This window comes from Larus michahellis, chromosome 4, assembly GCF_964199755.1.
Source record: "Larus michahellis chromosome 4, bLarMic1.1, whole genome shotgun sequence".
Classification (NCBI taxonomy): domain Eukaryota; kingdom Metazoa; phylum Chordata; class Aves; order Charadriiformes; family Laridae; genus Larus; species Larus michahellis.
This window is the reverse complement of record NC_133899.1, coordinates 53,435,938-53,447,793: the sequence shown is the minus strand read 5'-3', so window position 1 is coordinate 53,447,793 and position 11,856 is coordinate 53,435,938. Positions and strand designations below refer to the sequence as shown.

General features: G+C 52.2%; 1 protein-coding gene across 1 annotated transcript; it reads right to left on the bottom strand.

The window, feature by feature from the left end:
• Nucleotides 1-5,229: 5,229 nt before the first annotated feature.
• CCDC177 (coiled-coil domain containing 177) lies at nucleotides 5,230-11,312 on the bottom strand. Its single transcript, XM_074584844.1, has 2 exons — nucleotides 10,879-11,312; nucleotides 5,230-10,215 (listed from the first exon to the last, which is right to left on the bottom strand). The coding sequence occupies exon 2, from the start codon at nucleotides 10,205-10,207 to the stop codon at nucleotides 8,300-8,302; it is 1,908 nt and encodes a 635-aa protein (XP_074440945.1). The 5' UTR covers nucleotides 10,208-10,215; nucleotides 10,879-11,312; the 3' UTR covers nucleotides 5,230-8,299.
• Between the last annotated feature and the right edge of the window lie 544 nt (nucleotides 11,313-11,856).

Genomic DNA, 11,856 nt, shown 5'->3' with positions numbered 1-11,856 from the left:
CGAGAAGGGGCACCACTGCCCATGCCAAGGACTGGTCTAAGCAGGAGGGCAAACACCTAATCACTTCTTCTGGGCTGCTAGTGCTCGCCCCATTCGTGTTACGCTGTCTGGGAAAGCAATGCAAGGGAAGCAAGTCCGCAGTGGTGCTGCTATTTACAAATCAAACAGTAGCATCCTTTGCTCCACAACAACATCCTAATTCCTCTGTAGGTTTTTCAATCTACACCACCCAAAGGCCCAAAGTTCGGATTCAGACAGTTCCTGTTGTTGCTCGTGTGCAGGCATGCCTCAGTTTAAGGAATAGCAGGGTGAATTAGTCGGCTTGAAGCCTCCACAGGCTTCCACAGCCAAGTGGAGACTTGGCTGCACCCTGTGGCCGGCTCCCCAGGTACCAAACTGTGGGTGTAGGCAGTGGGAGTAGGAGCCTCGGCCCTAAACTGGCTAGGAAATAAGGACAACTTGAGTCTGGTGGGGGCAGAAAATGGTGCAGATGCTCTTAGTCAGTGTCTGGGTGAGGGCTACAGAAGTCCCCCAACAAGCGCAAAGTGTCACTCCTCCGTGGGGCTTCATGTCAGACATAGGCTGAGTCCACCCAGCGTGGCTGGGTAGTGGTCCCTCTATGGTGAAATACTGCCTTGCTGTTCGTGGATCTCACCTTGTGTTTCTTTGATCTCAATTTTCCCGTCAAGTCTGAGGAAATAGCTGTTACTGGTAGATAACATGAAGCCTGTCTCGTTCAGTGTGGACTGGAGACGGGTGCACAGGTAGCAAAGCTTGTGAACAGAGTGGGCCCCCTCCTAGGGTCTAACAAAATGCATGCCACTTGGCACTTGACAAAACTCTCGACTTCTAGTATAATGCTCAGGGTTTTTTTCAGGCGGGAAAGGAAAATGTCTTTCTGCTTTACCTACACATCTGTGTTTTGAGCTCCCTTCCTCATTTATTTTCCCATCTTTTATAAATCATTAAATAATTGTCAAAGATAGCACAGCTTACTTTGGAGGTGATTAAAAATGAGAAGAAATTATCCCCTCACCCTCTTACAAACCAAAACATTGCCAATAGCATCCGACAGACACGGAGCCAAATCTCTTACTCCCCACTGTTTAGCTTGCTGTCTGACAAGGTGCCTCTGTGCCAGCTGCTCTTCCCTTTGGCTGCGCTGTGCTCCTTAAGCAGACATTGCTTTACAAACACCCAGGAACACGGCGTGCAGCACAGGGTATTGACAAACTCGTCGCTATGCCTAAAAATACCAACTGATATGTGACCCTCCCATCCCATTGCCCGGGTGCAGCGCAGGCAGGGGGAAATTTCCACCAGGCTCTTGGAAGCATAACCTATCCCAAGGCATTGTGATTTACATAAATAATAAAAAGGTTAATATATCTAGACTGTATTCATTCCTGAAGTAACTCTGCTGGCTCTAGGGAGGTAACTAATGGGATGAACCGGGCCCTGTAACTTTAATGTGCTGAAAGAAAGTGTTATTGTATTCTGTCATACATACACATATAAGTGATTCTAGACAGCCAGGATGGTATAAGGGTCCTCAGTTCCTGCCTGCTCTTTCATCTAACCTTTACAATGTTTAACCTGTAGCTCCTGCCCATTTCTGCTAATGCACCTTCCTCCTGCCTTGCTTCTGTCTGGAGCTCCCAGCCCAGCCTTATCCGTGCCATTCACCTTTAGGTCCCCTGTCTGAAAGCCTAAAGAGAAATTTTACAGGCCTTTCAAGTGCTGCAAGGTTTGGGGGCGATGCCCAGAAGTGGAGGCTAGCACCTTAAAACCTTCATCCTCCATGAAGCACCAGCTGGAGAGCAGGAACCAGAGGAGCTGCCACAGCAGGGGGACACAGGGACATCCTTCCCTTGCATCCAGGAGCAGTTAATTAGAGGGCTGCTTGGGGAACGGAGAGGATGTGAGTGAGCATGAGCACTCCAGCTAGAGCACGGAGTGCCAGCATGGCCTGGGGCATGTCACATCAGTTCTTTCTACTTCAGTTTTCCTGTACTTAGGCTGGGGGCGATTAGTTTACCTCGCAGCCGGGTCCTGAGATTGGATGTGGGGAGATGTGTAAAGCATGTAAGAACAAAATAGCACCGGCAGTTTGGTTTTGTAATACAGGGTATTTCTTACTGCCAGAGTGATTTTATAATGCGGGGGATTTCTTGCTAAATGGCAGGGATGTAGGAGATGAGCACAAACTTGCCAGAGAATTATTTGGGTCCTTTTAGACTAGAATCTTACGATAACAAGCTTGTGTTTCACAGTGAAGAGCCATGCTCAAAGAATAGGCTAAGGACAAAGAAGTCAGACCTAGAACTGAACTTTATATGCCCTAGCATTAAGAGGCATGCGGGATGTGAGGCATAAGAGGCATTATGAAGACTCTGAACGCTGGCCTCCCCCAGAACGCTGGCTGCTCTACATAAACGGAGAATGTGTTTCCAGGTACCTTGTACAGAAGAGCGTTGCATTTTTTTCCTCTTCCCAGTGTTATCCCTTCAAAACACCATCAAGTGACATCTTACCAAAAAGAAGGGCAGAGCTGCCTCCTAACTAGCAGACGCATTATGATTTTCTTACCGTGTCTCACTACTGCCTCTTTACAGTGGGTGCTACTTGCTTGCCGAGGGCTTGTGGGGCTGCACTCCCACAAGGAGTTGTATTGGGGCTCCACCAGCTCACGTTAGAACATGCCTGTACTGTGCTGCAAAGTCAATGTCATGGGGCTCATTTCCAGAGAGACTGGGCTAAGCCAGTGTTTTCCTTTCCTTTGTCTATGGCAGCCTTCTTTTACAACTATGACAGCTAAGTCCAATTCCAACAAACTTAATTCCCTAGGACCTCGACTCAGCAAAGCATTGAACGAGCTTAAACTTGCATGCTTTGAAGGGAGCCTGTGTGATCCGAGCTCAGGCAGATCCCTCCCAGAGCAGCTCCGCTCTCCTGGCCGTGGTGGTTGCTCTACTGGGCAGGAGCACAGTCTCAGGTCTGCAAAGCAGGACTGTGTGCGAAGAGAGCCATGGTCATCACCCATAGTGTGTTGTATCTAACTAGTTTTGTGTTTTGTCCTTATACCTCCCTGCATCTGCTTTAAGAAGAAAAACAAACTAAAAAAAAATTAAAAAAAAAAAAAAAGACTTGTAAACTGGCATTCTAACTATTACGTTTTTGTCTTCACCACCAGAGGAAGAACACCTACAGCTGAAAGCAAATCTCTTGTTTTGACGTAGCAACTGGTGGTGATGAGAAGCCATCTGCGGGTACAATGCGATCAGCCTGGCTCTCTCTGAGGTCAGTAAGAGAGCAGAAAATGTCATTTTCCTGAAGCAATCAATTCCCTGATGACAGCTATCAGAGGTGGCTCTGGGGCTGTTCTTAGCAGAACTTTTGGAAGACTACTAGTTGATGGACTTTGTATTGCAAATTCTGTTTCCCACATCTCCTTGTCCAGGTTTGGCTTAAAGACACGCACACCAAAATAAGTCCCCTCTCAAACCTGTGTGCACTGCACATTCAGCATTGGTTTGGTGAACAGAATTCCCCTGGCATCAGGAGAAATTTTAGCACAGAATGAACTAGAACACCATAAGCATCGTAAGAGAAACACAGTAGGTAACCAAGGCGAGAAATCTGATCCTCACATCTCTTATCTATGCAGCAAAAGGATTTATGATAAACTGGGTTAAAAAATACCTTGTAAAATATTAACTAGTGGTGGTGCAGCTGCTCCTCCTAATAGCTTTTGAACGTATCTGCCAAATTCAACCTTGACAGAGAGATCGTGTTTTAATGATGAATTGTGTGTGAGGAGGCAGCATGCAGAAGAGGCTGTTGGCGCTCTCGCTGGCACTGAAGGGCTCCAGCTTTAGCCCAGATGCTGTAAAAAACTAGGCAATCCACATAAACAACATAGACTGTGAACTCTCAAAATGGGTGAAAGATTCATCCAGAGCTCAGGCAAAAGAAACTGCTCTTTACTCAATGCTCCTCCCCCATGTGTGAGTTCTCTGATGTCTAATACCAGATGAACTCTTCCTTAGCATTGGTTTCACTGAAGTGAGAATCATGGGGCACCCGTCCAAGGAAACCGGGGTGCAGAGTTCTGGGGCCTCTGAAATTACTTGTCTTATTCTGCCATAACCAACAGTGCGACAGACTCTTCTTTTCGTATGCTGTGTGCTTCATCATGTTGTCTCACTATGCAAAACGTGAGTATATGATGATGGGAGTTTTGCCTGAAAATGAATCCCAGGACTTGGTCTTGTAATTCTCTTTAGTACATTTGAATTATATTGGAGTCTTTCTCCCTAATGTTTCAATATCTCAACTTCAGAAACCCTGTAAATACTCAGTCTTGTTCCTAGCAGGTCAATTTCTAGCAGTAGTCCTAGTCAATGGGCAGCAGTAAGCACTGCAGTGGTTTTCAGTGGGGTTAGAGGTGTGTGTTAGAGGTCAGTGCTCGGCTTTAGATTTGAATGCTTAGTGGCACTGGATCCAGATTTTGGGTTGCCCTTTAAGAGCTATGGGATACAACGTGGAACCCGGAGCTAGACTCCCAAGTGTTTAGGAATTGAAACCTGGGAATTTGATGCTAGCTGCATCTAAGATGCGTTATCGCTCAAAGCAGCTTTCTGGTAATTGTCCTTTTGTTGCTGTTGCTTTTAAAGTGCAGGTATTTCAAGGTCTAGTGGTCATTCTGCGCCATGCATGCAAATGGCCTAGAAGCAAAGTCTTTATTATATAACCTTGTGATTATAATACAGCAATAGCCTAAAACGTGTTTTCTAATCCCAGGAGAGGACCAATCTAAGTTATCTTTCTGCAGGCTTTAACCAAATGTCATCAGCTGCTCCTCTGCTCTAAATAAGCCTTGTTCTACTTCCGAGCTGTGAGGTAACATGTTGCTTGCTTTGATTTTTAGTACTCCCTGGCCCTCAACTCAATATCAAAAATACCAAATAAGCCTCATCTAAAAGGCCCATACTTTTTACTTGTGTCCCAGGGTTTAATTTCTATTCCCATGGAAATCCAGCAGTAAAACTCTTTCTCAAATAAACAGAAGCATAAACAGACCCAAGAAATACCTCTCATGCCTCTGCCCAACTTGCTGACTTAACTTTCCACGCTGCAATTTTAAACAACTTATAAACTCCATTGACTTTCACAGACTTTGGACTGGAACCACCATAGAAATAAAAAATATCCATCCACAGATTCATGTCTTTTGAAAAAAAAAATTTTTTTTTTTCTTAGGTTGCACATTCAAAACTTGAGCTGCACACCGCGCAGTACAGGAACAGTAGTTTGCCAATCCAATTACCACCATTTAGGTGTGTTTTGATTAGTTCAGCAGTAGCCCCAAGGTGTCAAACACAGTCAGCAGCACAAGATGGACCCTGGGTGTAATTATAGTCGGTCGCCAAGACATGTCTTCTGGCCTGTAAAACGTTCTCAGTCTACGTTGGAAATGCCCCATCAGAGGGAGGTTTGGACAAAGCCTTCAGGTAGATTGCGGTAGACTTTAGGGAAAAACTACTGTTCCAGTTAGAGATTGCATCTGCTCAGTCACCCACCGCATTTTGCCTTCTGTCCACTGTTTCCCAGCTCTACCCATTCACCCTCTCCTAAATGGATCAAGCAGTGAACTTCAACCACAGCGCGATGACGTAGGGAGCAATGGCCCTCACATCCATGCTGGCAGGCTTTCTCTGCAGCCCTGAAGGCTACGAAAAGGATGAAATGTTGGCTATGCTGGAGTCACCGCAGGTTTTATCCCAACTCTAGTGCTGCCAGGGAGCATGGGAGGTTTTGTACAGGCTGGATTTGAGCCACCAAGCATCTCTTTTCTAGGTTTTTGCAGCTACAAGGGCACACATGGACCACTGCTGTACAAACGACACATGAAGAAGACTGTTTTTTATCAAGGACCTTGTCCGGTGTTACAGCAGGATTGGTCTCACTGTTCGAAACCATTGCTGTTTTGAGGACGACGGTGAGGGGGACAGAGAGACTCCTAGCTGGAAACAGTAACGCAGTTATCTTTCCCACAGCTACTGGTATTTTTAGATTTTGGTCTTAATTAGTGCTTTTCACCAACGGATATGTTTTACTTTAATAACCACTCAAATAAATAAATAAATAATAAAATAGTACTTTGTGCTTTGTTAGCATCACTTGCCCAAAGTCTCTGAAGCGTTCTGCCAAGCCCAGTGTCGCTATTTCCTGCGAGTCCCAGCAATCCCAAGAGCCCGACTCTGCTTCCGTTTATATCAATAGGAGCAAGCCCAGCCCCTGAGGACTTGCCTGGCGTTACACAGCCAGCCAGTGACTGACAGAGCAAACATAGCTCAGGTGCCCTAATTCCGACTTCCACGCTGCCTGCCCTCAACAGCACCAATTGTACCGTGATTCAAAGAGGAGCAAGTTCCATCAAAATCAAAGAAAATTCCTACTTGCTTCGTTTTCAACATTGTTTGTATAAGGTCTCCAGCCTTGCAGGGCATCAGGGTGCACTTGGTCTACTGTTGTTGTTGCTGTTCATTTAACACCTTTCTTAAAGCCTTCTAAGAGGTTTTTGACCTGCTGTCACCTCCTGGGAAATTCTGTTAAGCAATCTATGCATGCAGGACTGCATGTCTGTGCCACACGTCAGCCGTCTTCTGTTTTTCTCTTCTACTGTATTGTTTGCCAGAGACATCCACACGGAAACAAGATCCTGGCTGTTCTTGCTGCTTCTCCCACATGTTCCAGGTCTGATGCCATCACCACAGCAACCCAGCATGGCGTCACGGGCGGTGGAACAGAGAGCTGGCACTGCCCAGAGCCAGAAAAAAACAGCAGAAAGTGCCTGGTTTGCATGTGTGCTTGTATCTGCAACCCAGCGGAGAGTAAACATGGAAACCTGGAGCAGAACACTGCCTTACTTGAATGCTGTGCACAGGGCATAGGTAGGCTTTTCACATTTCCAGTGCAGTAATGGCAGAAGGACCCAGTTACCTCTAAATGGTATTGAGTTAGAGTTATAAAAAAGCCATGATCCTCATCTAAGAGGATCTGTAATGTACCTTATTTTGTGCATCTACTCTTTCTTGTGCCCTATGTAAGAATACAACTGTTAGCACCAGTGGACAGATAAACGCTGCCCTACCCAGTAGACGATGATAAGAGCTGGGTGAACATCTCATCGTATGCAGCTCATAGAACCGTTAGGTTGGAAGGGATCTCTGGAGGACACCTGGTCCAACTTCCTGCTCAAGGCAGGCCAAGTTGGACAAGGTTGCTGAGGGTCTCCTTGAGTTTTGAGACTTCCCAAAGGTGGCAATTTCTCTATGCAATCTGTTTGCAGATTTCCATTTACAAATGATCCACGTGTTTGCCATAAAGGCCAGATTCCGCAGGTTCATTCCATTCATTTTTACATTTTAACAAACAAGCGGGTTGTATGGGTGCCCATCAGTTTGTGGACTGCCCACAAACTCCTCTCCTCCTCCAAAAGAAAAGAAGAAATTGTACAGATGTTTGTAAGAGAAACTTTGAAAGGAGAAGGAGAGGTGAGGATACCCGGAAGGGGCAACAGTTGCAAACAGCAAACGTGAAATTGTGTTTGTGAGCACTTCTAACAGCTCCTGCCCAGCTCTGATCATAATGTCTACTTACATGATGTTACAAAGCCTTGATCTGTGCTGTCTCTTGCTCAGTACCAGCAGCAGGCGAGGAGCACCCGGGGCGTACGGCATTCTGTAACTCCAGCCCTCCTCACCTTTGGTATGGAAGTGCAGCGGCTTTGAAAATGCAGTCCCGTAACTTAAACCAAGCTGCCTGTCACTCAAGCCAGACTCAGCCGGGGTGGTTTTGGTTCTTAGTCAGTAGGCTCTAGTAGTCCTTAGTCTCTGTTGTCTGCATTTCCAAATGAAAAGAGAGCAGCTGTAGTCAGCTCCGGTTGTAGACAATCAATAGGTACCTCACAGGCCCCAAGCAGACTTCTTCTGCAGCCCTATTTGAGAAAATGTGTGTGCTTGTGGGGTGGAGGACACAAAAGCTCGCTTCCCCTCTGAAAAGATGGCTGAAGTCAGTCCTTAAAACACAACCAGAACAAAAACGTATTTTAAAAAGTATGTGAAATAGCTGCCACGTTTTTGTGCGGTACCCTGTTCCCCCAAAATAAGAAATTAGGGTGGTTGTTGGTTGTTGCTGTTGTTTTTGAAATGTTAAATGTTAATGCGGAGGAGCTTTCTGATGCATTATGATGGACAACCGGTGATGTATCCCCACTCATTCATGACAAGATCTTTCATTTCTTGTTCAGGTGGGCATGCAGTTCTGCTTCCAAGGCCATCTTGTCAAAGGTGCGCATGTTCGTCTCCTCCCGTACCTTTTCCCGGACGTGGAAGGACGCCCGGGCAACAGACCTGGCATTTTCTAAGACAGTCTTCTTCTCCTTGAAGATCTGCTCACTCCTCTCCAGCTTCCTCTCTATAGAGAGAAGGATCTCTCTGCGTCGTAAGTCCTCGTACTGTTCCACCTTTTGCTTGTTCATCTTCTGCACTTTCTCCTTCTCCAGACGGCTCAAGACCACCTTGCGGGCCTTTTCTTGGACAACCTCTTCGGCCACCTGAGCAGCATGCTGGAGCTTTCTCTCTGTCTCTCTAGCCAGGGCCTCCAAGTGCTCCTTCTGCTCTCTTTCCTTCTTCTCTGCTGCTAGTTTGGCTCTCTGGATCTGCATGTCCTCCCGCCTGGCCTTCTCCCTCAGCTCCTGGTTCCTCTTCTCCACTAGCTGCTCATAGTTCTCCTGAGCCTTGGTCAAACTCATCTCCAGGGAGGCCTTCAGCATTTCCTTCTCTTCTGCCTCTTGCTTGGCCAGTTCCTTGAGCAAGGCCTCATGCTTCAGCTTCTCTGCTTGGTTGAGCAGTTTCTTCTCCTTCTGCAGCTGCACCTCCTTCTTCATCCTCTTCTGCGCGGCTGTGGACAGCTTCTCTTGCAGGAGCTGCTCCTCTCGCTCCCGGTGCTCCTTCTTGCCCTCCTCCCTCGCCTTCAGGTTGTGCTCTTGATGGAGCTTCTTCTGCTTGTCCTCCTGGACTACCCTCTCCAGCTTTTCCCTCCGCAGCCGCTCCTGCTTCTCTGCTTGCTCCCGCCACCTCTCCTCGCACACCAGGCGCTGCCTCTGCTTCAGCAGGGTGGCCTCCTCCTGCTCCTGGCTCAGCCTCCCCCGTCGCTTCTCCACCTGGCTCTCCCACATCCGCTGGCCCTGCAGGAGCTGCCTCTGCTTCTCCTTCTCCTCCTGCTCCTTCCGCTGCTCTGCCAGCCGCCGCTGGCTATCCCACTGCAGGTGGGCTGCCTGCCGCTGCTCCCGCAGGAGGTTGGCCTCCTGGTGCTTGGCAATCATCAGTGCCGCAATCTTCTTGTCCCTCTCGGGCACCTCCGAGAGACCCTTCTTCCTCTTCACCTCCCTGACGATCCTCTCCACCCTCTGGGCAGTCTGCGGCGAGTGGCTGAGGTCGCCCAGGCTGAAGCTGCGCCCCAAAAGGGAGCTGGCGGTGGCAGCTCCCCCCCGGCCCCGGCCGCCCCCTTTGCCACCGCGCTCCCGTAGGCTCTCCCCGCTGTAGGAGGATGAGGCCCCCGACTCCGAGGAGGTCTTGCCCCAGCTGCCCTCACGCCGCTTCTGCAGCGAGTCCAGGGAGTGGCTCTTGGCCTTGGCACCCCCCGACGCCCCGGGCTTCCCCCTGCCATGGGGCCGGGACGCACCGGTGGTGGCGGCAGCAGCGGCGGCAGCCCGGGGGGCGACGCGGGCGGCGGGCGAGGGCGGCAGGCTGCCGAGGGGCGCCAGGATCCGCCTCTTCTCCTCCCGGATAATCCTCTCCCGTTCCTCCCGGCATTGCTGCAGCTTGCGGCGGCGCTCCCGCTCATAGGCCTCGTAGAGGCCGGCGGCCACCCGCATGGAGCGCCCGGGGGCCTCCCGCAGCAGCTCGCCCAGCGCCCGCGGCAGCAGCTCCACCGGCCGCACGGCGCAGCGGGCGCAGGCCTCCAGCGACCGCGGGCTGGTCAGCACGTACCGGCTGCCCTCCGCCGCCGCGCAGTCGAAGTTGTACAGGTCCAGGTGCAGCAGAGGCGACTGCTCGCCGGGACGGGCCGGCTCCCCCCCCGCCGCCCCCCCGGGTGCTGGGCAGGGCTGCGGGGGAGGCTCGGCCGGCGGCTCCACCATGGCTCGGCCTGCAAGGGAGAGAGCGGCGGCGGGTGAGCGGGGGGAGCGGACCCCTTTTGTCTACCCGGGAAGGCGCAAGGGCAGGGCGGGCGGGAGAGGGAGGTGGCAGGGTCTGCAGCGGGGGCGGGGGCGCCTGGTGTGTGTGCCCGGGCTGGGGGAGTGCAGTTTGCGGAGGGAGGGGGCAGGTGGCGGGGGGTGTCAGTGTGTGGTGGAGGGGGGGGCCTGGGGTGAGGTGGTTTTGGGGCGGGGAGACGCGTTTGGGCGGTCAGTGAGGGGTGATGGGGGAGTCTTTAGGGTGCGTGGGTTGCGTGCCTGGGGGCGTTTGGGGTGATGGGGGTGTTTGGGGTGGCGTGGGGTGCAGCCAGAGTCCCTGCAGTACATCTGGGCTGTGGGCGCAGGCGTGTTTGGCAATGGATGGGGGTGCTGGGGGTGCACGGTGTCTGTCCGGGCCAGGGGCGGGGGAGTTGTTCGGGGTGGGGGGTGTTCGGGCTATGAACGAGGATGCCTGCGGTGCACCGGGCTCGGCGGAGCGGCGCACCGGGGTGTCCGGGCTGTGAATGAGGATGGGGGCGTCAGGCAGGGCTGGGTGCGGGAGCGGGACCACCCCCCACCCCGGGCCGGCACCCACAGCGCAGGACGGAGCCCCCCCCTCCCCTCCCCGCAGCACTCACCGGGCGGGCGCGGTGGGCAGCCCCGCGCTTTGTCTCGGTGCCGGCAGCCGCGGGGATCAGGCGGGCGGCGGCGGCGGCTCCTCCATGGCACCCCGGGCCCCGCGCGGCGCCCCCACCTCCGGGGCGGCGGCGGTGGGCACGGCGGCCGCCCGCAGGCTGCGGCGCCCCGCGCTGCCCGCTGCAGGCCCCGCGCGGGGGGCGGGCGGAGGCGGGAGCGGGGGGAACCCGCCCCGCAGCCCCACGGCGGGGCCGGGCCGGGCGGGGGGCAGCGTTGCTGCCGGGCGGGGGGAGGTGTGGGGGGGTGTCCCGCCCCCTGCCCACCCCACACCGCTGCGGCGGGAGCGGCGCCGGGGGTGGGTCGGGAGGTGGGCGGACGCCCGGCCCGCCAGGCGTGTGTCCTTCCCTGCAGGAATCCTCCATCCCCGAGTGCGCATCCCTCCATCCCGCCGTCCCTCCGTGCACCTGGTCCTCCGTACACGCATCCTTCCCTTTAGACCTTCCCCATACGAGCGGCACTTCCACCGTCGTGCCCCCCCCCCCCCCCCCCCCATTTTGCACTGCGCCCGCACACAAACAAGCCCATCCGTATTTGCAATTAGTATAAGAGAGGATAAAGGGGCATAAGAAGGAAGAGGGGGTGCTAACCCAGTTTTACAGATGGCAAACTGAGCCACAGGGAGATGAAGGTGCCTGCCTTGGGCCACTTAGGAAATTGGTGCCGGAGATGGAAAGGAAAGCCACAGCTCTCAAATTTCAGTGCAAAGCAGTTTCCAGCCATGAAACTCTATTCCCTTTAGTGCTAAAGTAAGCTACTGCTTGCTGCAGGGATGTGTCAGGACTAAGAAGGAGGGAACTAGAGTGATGTTGTGGGCAATACAGTATGCCTTTGCAGGTACCCACTTTGAATGGGCTGGTTGCAGTTACTTTGATGGATTCACCGGTTTCTACAGGGATCCTGGGCTCAACAGCCACAGTGGG